Below are 19,394 nucleotides of genomic sequence, written 5' to 3'. Positions count from 1 at the left end.
ATATTCAATATCCTGTGATCAACCATAGTGGAAATGAATATTTAAAAAAGAATCTATAAAAATATGTGTGACTGCGACAAGTCTCGTTATAAATAATTTCAGACATAGTATTAAAAAAATAGGAGTAATGGGAATTTAGTCTAGGGTAAGATGACGGCAGCAGAGACAAAGAAGACTCTGATAGACATTTTAAGGGAGTCAGAGGACAGGACAGTTATCTACGTGGGGTATTTTCTGCCTCACTTCTCAGGATGCTTATGATTGTAATAAGAGAAAAATCAAAAAGACTGGTGTATCTATTGGATTTATTTTCTCATATAATAAGAAGCCCGAAGGTAAGGTGGCTCCAGGACAGGGCAAGTCAGCGGCCTGTTGACGTCACTAAGAACTCAGCTTCTCTCTACCTTCCGACCTCAGCAAATAAGCTCTGTCCTCAAGGCTGCAAAGTGGCCGTTGTGGTTGGAGCCATTCTATCCTGACATCTGATGCTCTGGTACAAGAAGAAGACGTCTCTTCCGAAGATGAAGAGCAGAGGATGAAGAAACACTTCCCTGAAGGCGCCTCCACCAGAAGATTTTCCTGGAGGAATCATGTCACATATCAGGTATAAACATTCATTTTAGAGGGGAGTCAAGTTACCATAATTAACCCAGATTAATTAGGATTTATTCTCTGAGCTAGGGAGTCAGATCCTTTCCTGAAGGATAGCTTTCTCAAGGTAATAGGGGATAACAGGGACTCTGCTAACAAACATGGCTGGTAGGCAGTCAACCATCGACAACCAAGACCAGTGGTTTCGGAATTTCTCTTGAACATAAGTGGGGAGTTCTTGAGGCTTGTGGTGTTTTTGTTCTTAAAATTTTAATTTAGCTCTTCTCTCCATGTGCTGAATTAAGGCAGAGCGAAACACTTCCACCGCAAAATCAGCTTCTGGTTTAGTGATGCACATTGAGGGCGCAATGCGGAAAGTCTGAGGAGACAAAGGGAAAATAGAGGAAAGGGTCACCATAGAGCGAACTATGATTCCAAGGAGATGCGCTAGACTGGGGATCCAACATCTTGCTTTCATAACATTCCTTGTATCTCCCCCAAGGGTTGGTCTCCTCCTGACCCAGTGCTGTATCCAGGCCAATCATCCTCTAGTCTCAACAATTCTGGTACCATCTTCTCTGCCTCTTCTCATTTTTGTCATCTGCTGACCTCCTGGTCCTTGCACCACCTCCACTGAGGTCTTAGGCCTCTATCCACCCTCCAATTCTGCCACCACTGAGGTTGACTTCTGCCTCCCTGTGTACAACCCAACAAACTAGCGTCTCCATTTCTTTTTAAAAAATTTTACTTATTTGGCTGTGCTGGATCTTAGTTGCAGCATGTAGGATCTAGTTCCTTGACCAGGAATTGAACCTGAGGCCCCTGCATTAGGAGCATGGCGCCTTAACCCCTGGACCACCAGGGAAGTCCCATTTCTTGATTGCCACATCTTCCAGAAACTTCATCTACGATCCTCCTTCGCTTTCCCGCACAGCCCAGGCCAGCCCCACAAGCCTCATCTTCACCAGGAATTCTTCAATTTCTGATCCCCACTGCCTCTGCCTTTCTCGTGGAAACTTCAGCAGTCTCCTCATGCCTCCATGATCTCTGCAGCTGTCACTCGGCTTAGATCTCCGCCTCCCCTTCCGACCCAGCTCGGAGCACAGGGTTGAGGATATAAACCACTCTCTCACCTGCCCCTTTCTGCCCTTCTGCTGCTGTACTCACACAGCAAAGTCCCAGCCCCGATCAGAGCTATCACAGAACTTTGCTCCAACAGACAGCTGAGAAGCGGTAAAGAAACTCAAGCCGCTGGTGGACCGACACACCAAGGAAAGCAGAGTGCTGCTTCTGCTGGTGCCCTAAATGTTCAGGCCCTCTGTCATCCCTGGCTCAACTCCTACACCCCTCACTCTATTCCACAGACAGTCTTGCCTCATGCTTCTCAGAGGCTGTCAGGCAAGAATGCTCTGTAAATCTGCTCGCTCCCACACGTATTCTTATATGCTTGCCTGAAGGTTCAGAGAATGAGCTGTCTCTAGTATTTGACTCCAAATTTTCCACCTGTGCCTTTGGCCCATGAAACGCCATTCACCTCCCCTCCAGGAAACATCTCTGCATTCACTTGCATCTTCACCTCCTCCTCAACTTCCCCTCAGTCTATAAATAAAGCTTAAAGCTCTTGTAAATCGAATCCAAGCCACACATGCATGCGTGTATGCCAAGTCTCTTCAGTCGTGTCTGGCTCTTTGTGCCCCTATGGACTGTAGCCTGCCAGGTTCCCCTATCCATGGGATTCTCCAGGTAAGAGCTGTTGTTGTTGTTCAGTTGCCTAGTTGTGTCTGACTGTTTGCAACCCCGTGGACTGCAGCACACCAGGCCTCCCTGTCCCTCACCATCTCCCAGAGTCTGCCCAAGTTCAAGTTCATTGCATCAGTGATGCCGTCCAGCCATCTCACCCTCTGATGCCCTTCTCCTTCCCAACAATAGGGATTTTTCCAATGAGTCATCTGTTCAAATCAGATGACCAAAATACTGGAGCTTCAGCTTTAGCATCAGACCTTCCAGTGAATATTCAGGGTTGATCTCCCTTAAGAGTGACTAGTTTGATCTCTTTGTTGTCAAGGGACTTTCAGGAGCCAGCACCACAGTTTGAAGGCATCAATCCTTTGGCATTCTGCCTTCTTTATGGTCCAGCTCTCACAACAGTGTGTGACCACTGGAAAGACTATAGCCTTGACTATAGGGACCTTTGTTGACAGAGTAATGTCTCTCAACACACTAGGGTTTGTCATCATTTTCCTGCCAAGAAGCAATCGTTTTCTGATTTCATGGCTGCAGTCACTGTTCTCTGCGATTTTGGAGTTGAAAAAAGAGGAAATCTGTCACTACTTCCACCTTTTCCCTTTCTATTTGCCATGCAGTAATGAGAGGAGAAGGGGATGACAGAGGATGAGATGGCTGGATGGCATCACTGACTCGATGGACGTGAATCTGAGTGAACTCCGGGAGTTGGTGATGGACAGGGAGGCCTGGTGTGCTGCAATTCATGGGGTCGCAAAGAGTCGGACACGACTGAGCTACTGAACTGAACTGAATGAGGCCAAATGCCACCATCCAAGTTTTTTAAAAAATATTTAGTCTAAAGTTGGCTCTTTCACGCTCTTCCTTCACCCTCATCAAGATGTTCTTTAGTTCCTCTTCGCTTTCTAACATTAGAGTGGTATTATCTGCATATCTGAGGTTGTTGGTATTTCTCCCACTTATTCTGATTTCCAGCTTGTAACTCATCCAGCCCAGCATTTCTCATGGTGTACTCAGCGTATAGATGAAATAAACAGGGCGACAGCAGACAGTTGTGTTGTACTCCTTTCTCAACCTTGAAACAAGCAGTTGTTCCATACAGGATTCTAACTGTTGCTTCTTGACCCGCATACAGGAGACTGGCAAGATGGTCTGGTATTCCCATCTCTCTAAGAGCTTTCCACAGTTTGTCACGATCCGCACAGTCAAAGGCTTTAGCATAGTCAATGAAACAGAGATAGATATTTTTCTGAAATTCCCTTGCTTTCTCTATAATACAGTGAATGTTGACAATTTGATCTCTAGTTCCTCTTCATTTTCTAAACCCAGTTTGGACATCTGGAAGTTCTTGGTTCGCATAACACTGAACCTTTGCTCTTCCCCAGTAGCATATTGGACAACGTCAGACCTGGGGGACTCATCTTCTGGTGTCATATCTTTTTGGCCTTTTATATAGTTCATAAGGTTCTCACAGCAAGTATCCTGGGGTGATTTGCCATTCTCTCCTCCAGTGGATCACATTTTGTCAGAACTCTCTGCTATGACCTGTCTGTCTTGGGTGGCCCTGCACGGCATGACTAATAGTTTCACTGAGTTCACAAGCCCTTCGCCATGACAAGGCAGTGACCCATGAAGGGGCCAGGCAAGAGTACTGGATACAAATAAAAATGTGTTGACCTTCCTGGTCCCTTCTAGCTACCATACAAACATTATCCTTCCTTTTGTTATACTTAATAAATAAAAAGTCTGGTTTCACTCTGCCTTCCCTCTATTCACATCTCAACCCAGCGCAGTCTGGTTTCTGTCCCACCAGCCTTCTGACTCCTAACTAAAGCTACTAGTCACTTGCTGAGTGCAGAATACAATGAGCACATTCCAGCGCTTACTTATCCTTCCTGGTCTTCTCATCTGCATTTAGCATTCCAATCCCTCGCCCTTCCCAAACCTCTCCACTCTTGCTTCTATGACCTCTCACTCTCCTCACAGCTCTCTGTCTGTTGTTGTTGTTTTTTACATATTTATTTCTTTGGTTGTGTCTGGTCTTAGTTGTAGCATCTAGTTCCCTGACCAAGGATCGAACGCAGGCCCCCTGTACTGAGAGCGAGGAGTCTCAGCACTGGCCCCTCAGGGAAACCCCTCTCTGCCAGTGTTTTGTCTCCATCTAGGTATCTCTTATTCCACCTGCCCTTTAAATGCTGACATGACCCACATGTCTCTCCTCACCTCTCTGCATTTCACATCCAGACTCCCTTCCCAGGAGATCTCCACTCCCCACTTCTACGTTGATGACCTCCAAATTGTGATCCTCGCCTTAATTTTTCCTCTGATCTACAGACTTGTCTAAGAAGGAAAGGGAACAAGTCTGAAGCTGCACTCATCCTCACACTCCCTAAAGCAAGTTAGACCCGGGGGAGTCATCCTTGACGCTCCCCTTCCTTCATACCCAAGCCCTGTGCGTTTCCCTGCCTGGTTCTCCTCTATCGCTGCTGCTGCTGTTCAAGATCAAACAAAATCATCAGCCCCCACCTGCACTCCCTGTCTCCAGTCATGTCCCCGCAGCTTCACCTTCCTCAGAGGACAGATTCAGAAATCAGGCTGCCTGAGTCTGGATCCTGTGTGACTTGGGCACCTTCCTAGCTGTGTGACTTGGGCAACTTACTTAACCTCTCTGTGCCTCCTTTTCTTCATCTGTAAAATAAGGATGAAAGTGAAAGTGAAAGTGAGGTAGCTCAGCCGTGTCCCACTCTTTGCGACCCCGTGAACTGTAGCCCACCAGGCTCCTTCCTCCATGGGATTCTCCAGGCAAGAATACTGGAGTGGGCTGCCATTTCCTTCTCCAGGGGATCGTCCCGACCCAGGGATCAAACCTGGGTCTCCTGCATTGTAGGCAGATGCTTTAACCTCTGAGCCACCAGGGAAACCCAAAATAAGGATAATAATACTTATTTCATAGGTGTTTCGAGAGGATTAAATGAATCAATGTACGCAAAGAGTTTTCGAACAGTGTCTGAAAAGTAATAAGATTCTCATCTTTACCACTCACAGCCTCCCATCTTCTGCTCCAGCCCCATGGTATGTGTGTGTTTGTGTGTGTAGCTTTTCACACACTGCCATGTTTCTATGTGTGCTTTGAGAGTTTATCACTGTTAAAGGCTCAGCCTGGAGAAGGCAATGGCACCCCACTCCAGTACTCTTGCCTGGAAAATCCCATGGACAGAGGAGCCTGGTGGGCTGCAGTCCATGGGGTTGCAAAGAGTCGGACACGACTGAGCGACTTCACTTTCACTTTTCATTTTCATGCATTGGAGAAGGAAATGGCAACCCACTCCAGTGTTCTTGCCTGGAGAATCCCAGGGACGGAGGAGCCTGGTGGGCTGCCCTCTGTGGGGTCGCACAGAGTCAGACACGACTGAAGCAGCTTAGCAGCAGCAGCAGCAAGGCTCAGCCTAGTCAGAAAAGCTGACCCAGGAGTCCCTTCTCTTTCCTCCTATGCTATCCCTTTTTATGGTTATCGGCAAGCTTCCTGTATTGTATTATAATTTTCTGTTTATGCCTTTCTCCTCTGCCAGCTCCATGGAGGGAAGGATAAATCTTATTTATCATTGTAGCTTTCGTATCCAGCCTACCAGTGGCTCCTTAGCACTTACGTGTGTGTCAGGTAACCAAGGAATAACAAAGCAAGTAAACAATGAATTGTTCCCTATCTTCATAAGTAGCCCATCTTGGGATTTCAAAGCATTAATTTTCTCTGTCTGATTCATATGGAAAAATATCTGGGACCAGGACTAGACAAACCTCAGCCTTTCCCAGCAAAAGTGCTCCTCTGGTTTTGTTTGCTATGGTTTGGTTTGGGCTGGGAGAGCTTTCAGTTTCTTTGTTTACAAGCTAATGGGAAGCTAAGGAAAAGCTGCAGAAACAAGAGGACCCAGACTTATTTCCTTAAGTGGAGGGAGTGCGGAGGGTCCAGAGCAGAGGTGGCAGATCCAGATCTGAACAGGAGGGACGAGTCGCTCTCCCTAACCTTTAGGAAAGGAGGTGGGAAATGGCTCCCAGACAGAAGAGCGTCTTCAGGGACCTTGCCCAGTAGCTTCCATTTTCTCTAAGAAGCATCGGTCAAGAGTGCTTGCTGAAATAGACTGAGGGGCAGCAATGGAGCAGAGAAACTAGGAAGGATGACTCAAGTTTGAAATGGGAAAGAAAGAGGCCAAAGGCCAAGGACAACTTAGGGGAGGAACAGGCGTGACCCTAAATCTTAAATCTCTGTCCTGGAGCTAATTCCTGGAGAGGGTCCTGGGATGTGAGAGAGGGAGTGGGCAGCTCACTTTACAGCAGTAGGCAGCCCCTGCCCACGGCAGGGCCACGCCAGGGTCCGAACTGCAGGGCTGTGCTTGGCTTTGCCAGGAGTTTGGGGCAGGGAGAGCTTGGTCTCTGCCTTTCCCAGCCTGAAGGTAAAGGACACTGGGAGTGGCTGCTTTTGAGTTCTTCATCAGGGACCCAGCCAGGGTGGTCCCTCACCTCCTCCGCAGGGTCACCTGGGCCTGCCAGCATTGTGACATTGCTCCTGGCCACAGTGGCCACTAAAGCTTGGTAGACCTGGGATTCACAGGGTTAGAGTCCAGCACTGAGTTAAAAATAACTAGGATTGCTTTTACAGAGGTTAGAACTAATTCATACATGAGACAAGCTATTTATGCATGACCGTTATGACACTGTTATAACCCATCCTGTAAGTCCTCTGGTTTGTCAGTGCAGCCCGTTTCGGCCACCTTAGACTGTCCTGTGTGTCCATTCCCCGCAGAACCGCGGGAACCAAACCATTTAGCATGGCGCCCTCTAGTGGCCTAACGGCGTAACTGTCCCTTTCATTTGAAAACATCTGAGTAGTCATGTATGGATGTGAGAGTTGGACTGTGAAGAAAGCTGAGCGCCAAAGAATTGATGCTTTTGAACTGTGGTGTTGGAGAAGACTCTTGAGAGTCCCTTGGACTGCAAGGAGATCCAACCAGTCCATCCTGAAGGAGATCAGTTCCGGGTGTTCTTTGGAAAGAATGATGCTAAAGCTGAAACTCCAGTACTTTGGCCACCTCATGAGAAGAGTTGACTCATTGTAAAAGACTCTGATGCTGGGAGGGATTGGGGGCAGGAGGAGTAGGGGACAACAGAGGATGAGATGGCTGGATGGCATCACTGACTCGATGGACATGAGTTTGAGTGAACTCCGGGAGTTGGTGATGGACAGGGAGGCCTGGCGTGCTGCAATTCATGGGGTTGCAGAGTCGGACACGACTGAGCGACTGAGCTGAACTGAACTGAGCTGTAAAGGCTGAGCTTCCCTGGTGGCCCAGATGGTAAAGAATCTGCCTGCAATGTAGGAGACCTGGGTTTAATCCCTGGCTTGGAAAGATCCCTTGGAGGACCGCTTGGCAATCGACTCCAGTGTTATTGCCTGGAGAATTCCATGGACAGAGGAGTCTGGTGGTCTACAGTCCATGGGGTCACAAAGAGTCAGACACGACCGAGTGACTAAACACAGCACCGAGCAGGGAAGCCTAGACGAAGTGGAACTGGGTTCCCCTCTCACAGGCGTGAAGGAAAGGGGCCAGCACTGGGACAGTAGGAGAGGCCTACCTGAACTATTAGGTAAAGACCAGCCTTTTTCTTACCTGAGAGAAAAGGCCGCCTCTGCCAATCAGAAGCCCCATGCATTTGCAGTCGTGGTGGATTTGATTTACTTCTTCACGGGGAAGAGGCTGGTGGCTCTCCTGTAAATACATTTTAAAAATATTCTATGTTTGATGTTTGAACAATTAAAGACATTATTTCTAAGAGAAATTAAAAGCAACTGAAGCAATCAATGCTCTCCTCTCCCTCTCAATCTCTCTCCCCCTATAATTGAATAAAGCTATTAATTTCTGGATCAGATTTATTTTGGGGGGTGGCATTATTAAAAATATTTGTTTTTTATCCCAATTCATTCCAGATTCCCAAAGGCAAGATGAAGTTGAATGCAGATCACCAGTGAATCTTGGCGCTGCAGGTGGTTACCCCAGGAGGTTGATTCTGTAATAGCCATATTTGGAGCCTGCTTTATTTGTCTGGAAATTGTCCTCATCTCTTCACTTGGTTTTGTCCCTGTAAAAAGTTCGTTTCAGAGTCCAGGATATGGCTCAGAAGTTGCACAAGGGCACGAACAGCCCAGGCTCTCCCTGAGTCACAGCACAGCCGGGGCAGCTACAGTGCGGCCCTGTGTCCTCGTCTTCCCTCCTTGTGGAATTTGCTCTTTTTCACCCAAGACTGAATACTCCAGGGTCAGGAGAGGTAAGCTCTCTGGAAACCCAGCGGTTGTTTCAGGTCACATGGCATCTGAAGGTGGTGACTACTTGTGGGCCCAGGCTTGCCAGCACCTGTCTGATGACATTGGACTGGGGACACCAATGCTCCCTCCACAGTCAAGTCTGCCCCTGCATCTGCATCATCTGGAAGCCACTTTGAACTACAGACGTTTAGACCTCAGGTCAGGCCTATTGATTACTTGGGGCAGGGCTTTGTTTAGTCGTTAAGTCATGTCCAGCTCTTTTGCCACCCCGTGGACAGTAGCCCACCTGGCCTTTCTGTCCATGAGATTTCCCAGGCAAGAATAGTGGAATGGGTTGCCATACCCTCCTCCAGGGGATCTTCCCAACCCAGGGATTGAATCTACATCTCTGAATGTCTTCTGCACTGGGAGGCGGGTTCTTTACTGCGAGCACTTTACCACGATCCCATCTTAACATCATGTGCTGTGTGCTAAGTCGCTCAGTCACGTCTGACTCTTGTGACCCCATGGACTGTAGCCCACCAGACTCCTCTGTCCGTGGGGATTCTCCAGGCAAGAATACTGGAATGGGTTGGTATTTCCTTCTCCAGGGGGTCTTCCTGACTCAGGGATTGAACCTGCACTGGCGGGTGGATTCTTTACCACTGAGCCACCTGGGAAGCCTGGAGAGCAGGGCTTAGGCATCTGTGTTTGTAAATGCTCTTCAGATGCTGGGCTCTGATCCCTCAGTTGTGAGCGCTGAGCACTGACATCGCCACCAGCCTCTCTTCTGTGGCACAACCCTGCGAGCATCCGTGTGGCACAGCCCTGCGGGCATCTGTGTGGCACAGCCCTGTGGGCATCCGTGTGGCACAGCCCTGAGGGCATCAGTGTGGCACAGCCCTGCGAGCATCCGTGTGGCACAGCCCTCAGAGCATCCGTGTGGCACAGCCCTGCGGGCATCCGTGTGGCACAGCCCAGCGGGCATCCGTGTGGCACAGCCCTGCGGGCATCAGTGTGGCACAGCCCTGTGAGCATCCACACTGGGTCTGGCTCTCTGGCTTCAAAGGCAGGTTCCTGGCGCAAGGGCCAGCCCCTGCGCTCCCTGTGAGGTGGAGGAGGGCTCCCTCCCGTGCTCCCAGCTTCATTTTTCTGCTCTGGGCTTCCCATCTGCCTTCCCCTAGGCTTGGGTATCCATCCCCTTGCCCCATCCACCCTGAATCCTTTCCTGGTTAGGTGTCAGTGGCTGAGCACAGACTCAGACTGTACCTTCCAGAGAGGTCTGTATTCTCCGTCTGTTGTGAAGCTTTAAGACTAGGAAAATATGACTCAAACATTCAGACAAGAAGAGGACACGTGATGGGGTCAAAGACTAGGATCACCTCATCGATCCAAAATGTTGTCCTGCTTGTCCCTGAGGCTCTCATGAGGAAAGACTAACACAGCAATATAATTTAGGGCTGAATGGTGAAAGGGCTTTCTGGGTGGCTCAGCTGGTAAAGAATCCACTGGCAATGTGAGAGACCTGGGTTCAGTCCCTAGCTTGGGAAGATCCCCTAAGGAGGGCATGGCAACCCACTCCAGTATTCTTGCCTGGAGAATCCAGAGGAGCCTGGTGGGCTACAGTCCATGGGCTCACCAAGAGTCACACACGACTGAGCAACTAAGCACGGGACAGCACAAACCGTGAAAACTAGAAAGAAGTCGTGAATGGTGTAGGGGATGAGAGTTCAGAGGTCAGGAAGGGTTCCCGAGGGGCAGCTGGGTTGCTGGGGTCTGGGTGGCCATCAAGGGCCTGGGGAGGGACTTTAGTCTCACCCTGGTCTGAGCCAGCACCCTCTCTGCTCCTCTGTCCTTTTCTATCACTCTCTACCGTCTATGGGGTCGCACAGAGTCAGACACGATTGAAGCGACTTAGCAGCAGCAGCAGGAGCAGCAGCCTCAGCTGCCAAGGCTGACCGACCATCTTGTAGCCATATGCAGAGAAAAGCACAGTTGAAAACATCTAACAAGGCAAAGCCACAGGACAGCCTGACCCAGCTCTGTGCTTGAACCTAAGTTCCAGCAGCCCCATAATCAAATAGGCATGTTAGTAACTAGCCTCTTCTTGAGGATATAATGTAGCCTCATGTTTATTTTGGTTTTGTTTTTCAACTTGTTTTGAGAGGGTAGGTTTTCTTTTAAACAGTATAAAAGTATTCATGGTTATTGGGAAAAGCTCCTTAAAGCAGTATGGACATGCATTTAGTAAAAATTGGAAGTTTCTCTTCCTAAAATCCTACTCCTAGGGACACTGCCTGTTAGTAATTTGGTGTGAATGAGACAAATTTTTTATGCATACAAATGCATTTAAATGCACATTTTAAAAGTAATTCATCCTTTTATAATGTTTTGCATTTGCTTTGAACAATTTACAATGTATCCTGAACATCTTTCCATATCAATGTATCTGGACCTAGTCTTTTTATTTATTTTTAAAAATTTATTTATTTATTTTAATTGGAGACATTGCTTTACAATATTGTAGTAGTTTTTGCCATACATTGACATGAATCAGCCACGGGTGTACACATGTTCCCCACCCTGAGCCCCCCTTCCACCTCCCTCCCCAACCCATCCCTCAGGGTCATCCCAGTGCACCAGCCCTGAGCACCCTGTCTCATGCATCGAACCTGGACTGGCGATCTGTTTCACATATGGTAATATACATGTTTCAGTGCTATTCTCTCAAATCATACCACCCTCATGGACCTAGTCTTTTTAAAGACTGCCTAGTATTTTGTCTCTTGTTGGTAGAGCAATTTGCTTTATCTCCTGTTTTTGGACATATATGTGGTTTTCTATTTTTGTTTATGATCACAAACAATATTGCAAACATCCTTGCTTATTTATATCTACACACATCGGTGAATATTTCTCTAGGACACATCTCTATAAGTGGAATGGCTAGGTCAAAATGTATACATTTAATCTTTTAATAGACACAGATGAATTTCTGTCCAAAGGGCTGTATCCAGTTCACATCCTTACCAATAGCACATGGAAGTTTTAAATCTGGGTTATATTGTACAGCATCAAGACATCATATACATCAATACAGCATCAAAGCCAAGTTCTGTACTGTTTCAATTACATGAAAGTGGTCTGAAGTGTTGCAGGGGCCTGAAATCAATCAATCAACACTGGTAAAGTGCTCACCATCTGTGTATTTCCTGGCCTCAAAAGCATATAGTTTACATAGGAAAAGAAGATATTGATACTTGAAAACTGAGTCAACAAGTACATGATTCGAAAGATCCTTTCAAAGGAGCTCTTTAGATAGGGAGTAGGAGAGGGAGTCTCTGAAGGCTGGAGCCCTTTAGACAGGAGAAGCAAAGGCAAGCTTTAAGGAGGAGGTGTGGGGAAGAGTCAGATCTTGAAAAAGGCTACGATTTCCAAAGCTAGATACAGAGAAGAGAGTACCATATTCCATGACTGGGGAAAAGTTTGAGCAGTATTTGAATGTACTGTCATTGAGGGGACAATGGATAGAATTAGCGATAGAGAAGTTCCTTCAGACCCCATGCTTACAACTACTGAAGGGCAGAGAGAAGAGGAAAAGAGCTCATTCTATATACACTATTTTATAGCCTGTCTTATTTTTCCCATAATACAGTCTGCACATCTTCCCATGTCACACATATTTCTGTGCCACATAGTATGGATGTACCATCACTTAGCTTGTTTGGTACCAATGGCCATTTGGGAGAATTCTGATGTTTTACCAGGACAATGAATGTCTCTGTCCACAAGTCCTAAAGCACACAGTAATTGGGTCTGGACTAGCGGGGAAGGGAGGAGTGCCTCCTCTCTCATGGGGCTTTCCTCGGGGGATTCTGGGCTTTGAGGAGACTAGATATCCTTGAGGGAGCTCCTGGGTTGGGAGAGGACTGGAATGGACTCGTCTGAACTTTAAAACAGCCTTTGACAGGGCCCCAAGCTGAAGATGTGGGTGTCACAGCTTGTGAGCCCGAGGGCCTGCTCTTATATTATAGTACTCTTATTTTTCTGCTGTCTTCCCGTAGCTTTCAAATCTTAATTAAACATTCCAGCCTTGTACTGTCTCTGCTGTGAGGTGTTAAGGGAAAAGTCTTATATCCATGGTCTGGGCTGAATATTGAAAGAATTGAGCTTCAGACCTTCTAAAGTAGGATGGTATGGTGAGAGCAAACAGCAAGACATCTCCCGTGGATAAGAATTAGGGGGAAGGCATCAATCTGACTGTTCCTTCCCGTGCCAGAGTTCTCCTGCTGTCACTCTCCTCTGAGGATCTAGATTTTACTTTTATGGAGGATTGGGATGGTTTCCTACTGACATGGACCCTAGGGGCAGCAGCAGGAACTGTGGGAAAGATTTGAGAAACATGGTGAAGAAAGAATCAATAAGACTTGACATTAGAAATAAGGAGAGAGAAGGAGCCACAGATTATTCGGTGGTTTTGAGGCTGGGGAATTGGGAGAAGAGTGGAGATATGGAACAGAAACAGTGATCTTGGGAGGAATCACTGGCTTAAGGGAAAATACCAAATTCAGTTGTCGTCATATTGAGTTTAAGGTCACAGTGGCGTATGTCATCAGAAAGTCACATTCCACCTGGTTCCCTGAGAGATTAAAGTCCATTCACAAATAAATACAAAACCCTATAAATCTTTAACATCCTCACCAAAGCATCACCACAGCCTTCTCCTGGCCCTTTTCCCTACTACTAGCTCTCTGGGCTTCCTGCCCCTCCCCAGATGCTCTTTGCCTACTCTTTTTCAAACTCTCCTCCTTACTCCTATAGAACTCTCCATGTTTATACTCAATGCTCTCTGTCATGCTCAGTTGCTTCCGTTGCGTCTGACTCTTTGCAACCCCATAGGCTTGAGCCAGCCAGGATCCTCTGTTCATGGGATTCTCCAAGCAAGAATACTGGAGTGGGTTGCCATGCTCTCCTCCAGAGGATCTTTCTAACCCAGGGATCCAACCCGTGCCTCCTGCATTGACAGGTGGATTCTTTACTGATGGGCCACTGGGGAAGTCCCAACACTCTCTACTCATTTCTAATGAGCTTCACTGAGTCTTGCAGTCCTTGCCTGCTCTAACTCAATGAATGAGCTTGTAGCCAAGTCTTCCTGCCTTAACTCTTGCTGCCCCAAGAAGCTACAGAGAGACCGATAGATCACCACCTACCTTATCCTTCACCATTTCTATTCCTATCATGAGACCTTTGCCTCGGACATCTCCCACAATTTCGAATTCATCCCGCAGCTTAGCCAACTTCAGCAACATATAGGTGCCAACTTCTTGGCTATTTTCTTGTAGATTTTCTTCTTTAATCACCTGTTGAGAGAAAGCCCCAAATGACTTTCCATTTAAACAGTTTAAAAGGGACTGAGAAATAAATGTATGTGACCTGTTTACAAAACTTGACCAGACAAATGGAACCCAAAGTCATGTGGCCATACCTCGTCTCATAGAAAGATCTGCTGTAGGGAGAAAAAAAGGCTTGGTAGAGGGAAAGCTTCCCTCATACCCTTCTCATCTTCAGGAGCGGGTAAACATTTAGGAAAAATAAGAGAGTCATCTTAATGTTGGGCTCTGTGTGGGCCCAGAGTCAGGGCACCTGAGATAATAAAGGATTTTCACCTACTTCCGCTCACAGCAGAGATCTGTGATTCTTTTCTTTTTTAAACGTTTTATTTTGTACTAGAGCTGATTAACAATGTTGTAATCATTTCAGGAGAACAGCACAGGGACTCAGACATACAAATACATGTATCCATTCTCCTGCCAACTCCCCTCCCATCCAGGCTCCCATAGAGCATTGAGCAGAGTTCCCTGTGCTATACAGTAAGAGATGTGTGATTCTGGGCCACATATGAGCAGTCCGCTATACTTATAACCAGCCGATAGTAACCGCATGACTGAAGGCAGAACTTGACATTTTTAAGAGCTCCGTGTTCACCTCCATCCTACCTGCTAAATTGTTTGAGGGGACACAGCACTTAAAGAACACTCGTTGGCATTTCTACAGAATGAAATAAATGTCACATCCTACCCACACTTTCTCTTTCTTGAGATTTAGTCATATTTGAATATACTTTTTAATTAGAAAGAGCAGCTTTTACTTATTTTTATTGAAAAATACTTTTAAATTTGTTTTTTTTTTTGAATAAGCGAAACATGTACTTTGTTCAAACATCACCAAGTACAGAAGCAAAGAGCAGAATGAGCCTCACTGATCCCTGTCCTCCAGCCACTAAGTTTCCCTCCCCACAAACAACCACTGTTAATAATTTCTTGTGCAGTCTTTCAGAAACGATGTTACACTTATTTAAGCAAGCACTATTATGCATATAATACACGCATGCTAAGCCCCTTCAGTCATATCCGACTCTTTGTGATGCTGTGGACTGCAGCTTGTCAGGCTCCTCTGTCCAAGGGATTTTCCAGGCAAGAGTACTGGAGTGGGTTGCCATGCTTCCTTCAGGGGATCTTCCTGACCCAAGGATTGAACCCACATCTTTTACGTCTCCTGCATTAGCAGGGGTGGGCGGGGGTTCTTTACCACTAGCATCAAGTGCTATTATTCATATAATTATGCAAACCTTTTCCAGCAGATGAGACCACAGGCAAAAATCAATGGGCTAATGCTGAACCACAGCTGAATCACCTAGTTAGAATTGCAGAGAAGTCATTTGCTCTTTTGTCTTTTCTTTTATGATAGTACAACAAGTATAAGGAAGCATATACAGGACAGGACCAAAGTTCAGCTGACATCAAAAATTGCCATTGGTCAGCATCCATAAAACACCAATCAAATCACAAAAGAAATTTGGGGGAATTCTTATGTTTCTCATGTGTGTGAGGTTTATTATATATTATTTCATATCCAATACATGAAGCACTGATAGTAAATCTCAAAAAAAGGGAGAGGGAGCAGAATAATAACTGGAAATCTAAACTTAAATTCATGGACTAGGAATTAACTCTCCACTTTAATTATGTCATGTGGTAGAGTCCTGATAATATGTGTGTAGTTTTGAAGTAGTTGTTTGGTGAAATGAATGATGTTGACACAGCTGCTGGAACGTACCTCAAGGACGGCTGAACCAATGGCGCAGGCCATGGGGTTCCCTCCAAAGGTATTGAAGTGAAGCAGGTGCTTGGTTAAGGACTTGGCAATCTCTAGGGGGAGAAAATAAAAGGTGGATAAATAGTGACGCATCTATAATTTCTCATCATGCCACTTGGATTATATTTACTTTCATGTTGTAGAAAGGTGTTTACAATGTATTTCATGGCATCCAATTCATTCGTCACTCACCAGATAGTGATGTTGTGGATGGAACTGTCTCTCTCCTCAGGGATCCCCAACTCATATGTTTAAGCCCTAACCCCCAATGCAACTCTCTAGAGGCAACTAAGTTCATAAGGGTGGAGCCCTAATCCAATAGGATTGGTGCCCTCATAAGAAGAAGAGAGACCAGAGCCCTTTCTCACTGCAGAAAAGGACACACGAGGACACAGCCAGAGGGTCATCTTCAAGAGAGATCTCACCAGAACTCAACTGGGCTCTTACCTTGACCTTGGACTTTAGCCTCTAGAACTGTGGGAAAATAAATGTCTGTTGTTTAAGCTACCCAGCCTGCAATATCTTGTTATGATAGACCAAGCTGATGAATACAATAGATAAGGAAAAATTGCTTATTTACTCCATGAGAAGTTTACTAATAAAACCTTCAATGTGTTGTGTGAATTGAAAAGTACTTTAAAACTTGATTTATGGGCACTTACATGAATCCTCATTAGTTAGCCTTTTTTCTGTCTTCCTCTCTTGGGACTAAGAAGGAAATATTTTTTAAAACTCTCATAGCAAGGATTTCATAACAATCTCCAGACGGTTTGAGGGTGAAAATATATATTCGGTTCATTATAGTTCACCTTCAACACCATCTTTCCTCATTTGATAAAAGCACTGAAATATTACAAGGCACTTAATTATCCTTTGGAGTTTCTCAAGTGTGCTTGCTATTGGGAAAAATAAATGAAATAATCTTAAGATTTTCAATAATAAGTGGTTCATAAAAGTATTCTCTGTAAAACTTCACTAAAATGGGTAATAAAAATAATTCTAATGTTCATTTTATAGGCTGTTTAGCTAAGTGAGATTGTATTGTTTAGTTGTTGATGATCAGCAGAGAAAACTATCACTCTGGAGGTTGAGTCTATAGCTTATTGGGGTGGCAAGACTAAGTTGGAGTGTTCTTCAAGAATATGACTCCTTGGAAACTTTAGCTTTAAACTTTAACAGGCTTCAGGTTGGTTAACACGATCTCTTGTGTTGGATTTGGTTTTGCTTTTGTTTTTGTCTGGGCACATTTGCCTACTGCTGCTGCTGCTAAGTCGCATCAGTCGTGTCCGACTCTGTGCGACCCCATGGACAGCAGCCCACCAGGCTCCCCTGTTCCCAGGATTCTCCAGGCAAGAACACTGGAGTGGGTTGCCATTTCCTTCTCCAATTCATGAAAGTGAAAAGTGAAAGTGAAGTCACTCAGTCGTGTCCCACTCCTAGCAACCCCATGGACTGCAGCCTACCAGCCTCCTCTGTTCGTGGGATTTTCCAGGCAAGAGTACTGGAGTGGGGTGCCATCGCCTTCTCCGAGGCACATTTGCCTAGACCTTGTCAATGTAGTAGAACCCTATATCTCAGTGTGAGGCTGGGAGAATTGGTCTTCCCTATAGCAAAGAGCAAAAAGGGCTGGTTTTCTTCCATTTCTTCCACAGTCTGGCAAACAGACTGTTTCCCTTTAACATTACTTGGGAAATGCATGTGTAGTTTCCATGACGGTCCCCAGCCCACACTAGGTACAATACACATGTTTTCTATGACTGGAGATGCAGGGGGCCCAGAAGCAGACACAAACTGCCCGTGGTTCCTACCTGGAGTTGTCACGACTGCTGCCATGGGAAAGCCATTCCCAATCCCTTTAGCCATGGTGACAATATCTGGCAGGACACCGTGTGTTTGGAAGCCCCAGAAGTGAGAGCCCAGCCTTCCAAATCCTGTCTGCACCTGATGGAAACAAATCCGAAATCACCGGGAACTTTCTGAGAAACACTGGTTTTCCTGACCCTCTGGTGTCTTGCCTTCTCTTCTGTCTTCTCCTTAACACCATCATCACCACCATCTTTGTACTATGATGGAAAAAGCACCATGCCTGAGCTTTTAGGCACCAAAAGCCATTTGCTAGTGACTCTAGACATGTTTCTTAACTCCTCTGGACCTATGTTAGCTCTGTTGAGTGGAAACACTTAATAGCAATACATCACAGGGTTGTGGTGCTGCTGCTGCTGCTGCTGCTGCTAAGTCGCTTCAGTCATGTCAGACTCTGTGCGACCCCAGAGACGGCAGCCCACTAGGCTCCCCTGTCCCTGGGATTCTCCAGGCAAGAACACTGGAGTGGGTTGTCATTTCCTTCTCCAACGCATGAAAGTGAAAAGTGAAAGTGAAGTCGCTCATTCGTGTCTGATTCTTAGCGACCCCATGGACTGCAGCCCACCAGGCTCCTCCATCCGTGGCATTCTCCAGGCAAGAGTACTGGAGTGGGGTGCCACTGGGTTATATAAATAATGCATGTGAAAAAGGTTGCTGTGATTAGCAACCCTGAATAAGGCCCCTCTGTGGGAAGGCTGAGTCTGCCCCATGCTGGATGAGGCAGTAATTACAGCAAGCAGACTGGCGCTGGGGCGTCTGCCATTCAGCCCAGACAGGCTGATTGTCCTCTTCCCTGTCGTGTCCTTTTCTTCCTGAGAATCAGTCGTGAGCAGGACTCAGTAAAGCCGGTTAACTCAGGACGGAACTAAGCTGCCCGCAGCTGTTCTGTCCGTGCTGTTTCCTCTTCCTAGAAGGCCCTTTCCCTGCTCTGTCTCTCGCTAATGCCTCTTGTTCTTCAAAACATGGTTTCCTCACTATCTGGGCTAGGAATTTCCTACAAGGCACCTAGGCTGCCATCAGAACCTCTCACCTTGGACTGTTATCACCAGAGTACATGTCTAATAGGGTTTCCCAGGTGGCGCTCGTGGTGACGAACCCGCCTGCCAATGTGGAAGACACAGACGTGGTTTAGATCTCTGGGTCGGGAAGATCCCCTGGAGAAGGAAATGGCAACCCACGCCAGTATGCTTGCCTGGAGAATCCCATGAACAGAGGAGCCTGGCAGACTGCAGTATAGAAGGCTGCAAAGAGTCGGACGTGACTGCAGTGTTTAGCAATGCATACACCCACATGTCTAATAACAGAGACTGTATCTCATTTTTCTCTTTATCCATAATATCTAGCAGAGTGCCTGATAAAAGTAGACACCAAGTGTTTGTAGAATGAATTAAAATGTGGCAGAAGTGCCTAACTAAATAAATGCACACAAATATTCCCATGCAAATTTCTGCCAGAGCCTTTTTTGGTGATGGGTCCTTAATTCCCTCTGGTTCTCAGTCTCTTGGACTGTCTCTATTTCTGTATACATGCTGCACTTCTGGGGTAGAGGTGTAGGCACTTGAAGCTGATTCTGAAATGCTCTTGAAAGAGTAAAGGTCCTTCTCAGACTTTTTTATTAAATTATTTTTCTGCTCTCTCCAAGGTGCTGTTGCAAAGGCAGATTTGGGGGTTACAATTAGATAAGAGTGAGCAACACAGGAGAAGAGCTTATGTGAGAGTCAGACAGACCTGGGCTCGAATCCTGAGT

The 19,394-nt window shown here is 46.3% G+C and overlaps 1 protein-coding gene across 1 annotated transcript in view; it reads right to left on the bottom strand.

Moving 5' to 3' along the window:
* Positions 1 to 853: 853 nt before the first annotated feature.
* AGXT2 (alanine--glyoxylate aminotransferase 2) overlaps positions 854 to 19,394 on the bottom strand; it is a 44,458-nt gene continuing 25,917 nt past the window's right edge. The window contains exons 10-14 of the mRNA XM_052659306.1: positions 17,593 to 17,725; positions 15,746 to 15,837; positions 13,840 to 13,989; positions 7,998 to 8,096; positions 854 to 970 (exon numbers count right to left, since the gene is read on the bottom strand). Coding sequence (XP_052515266.1) covers positions 854 to 970; positions 7,998 to 8,096; positions 13,840 to 13,989; positions 15,746 to 15,837; positions 17,593 to 17,725 — 591 coding nt within the window. The remainder of the gene's footprint in view (positions 971 to 7,997; positions 8,097 to 13,839; positions 13,990 to 15,745; positions 15,838 to 17,592; positions 17,726 to 19,394) is intronic.

Source organism: Budorcas taxicolor, chromosome 20 (genome assembly GCF_023091745.1).
Source record: "Budorcas taxicolor isolate Tak-1 chromosome 20, Takin1.1, whole genome shotgun sequence".
Taxonomy (NCBI): Eukaryota; Metazoa; Chordata; class Mammalia; order Artiodactyla; family Bovidae; genus Budorcas; species Budorcas taxicolor.
The sequence above is the reverse complement of the archived record's forward strand: the minus strand, read 5'-3'. Positions and strand labels throughout refer to the sequence as shown.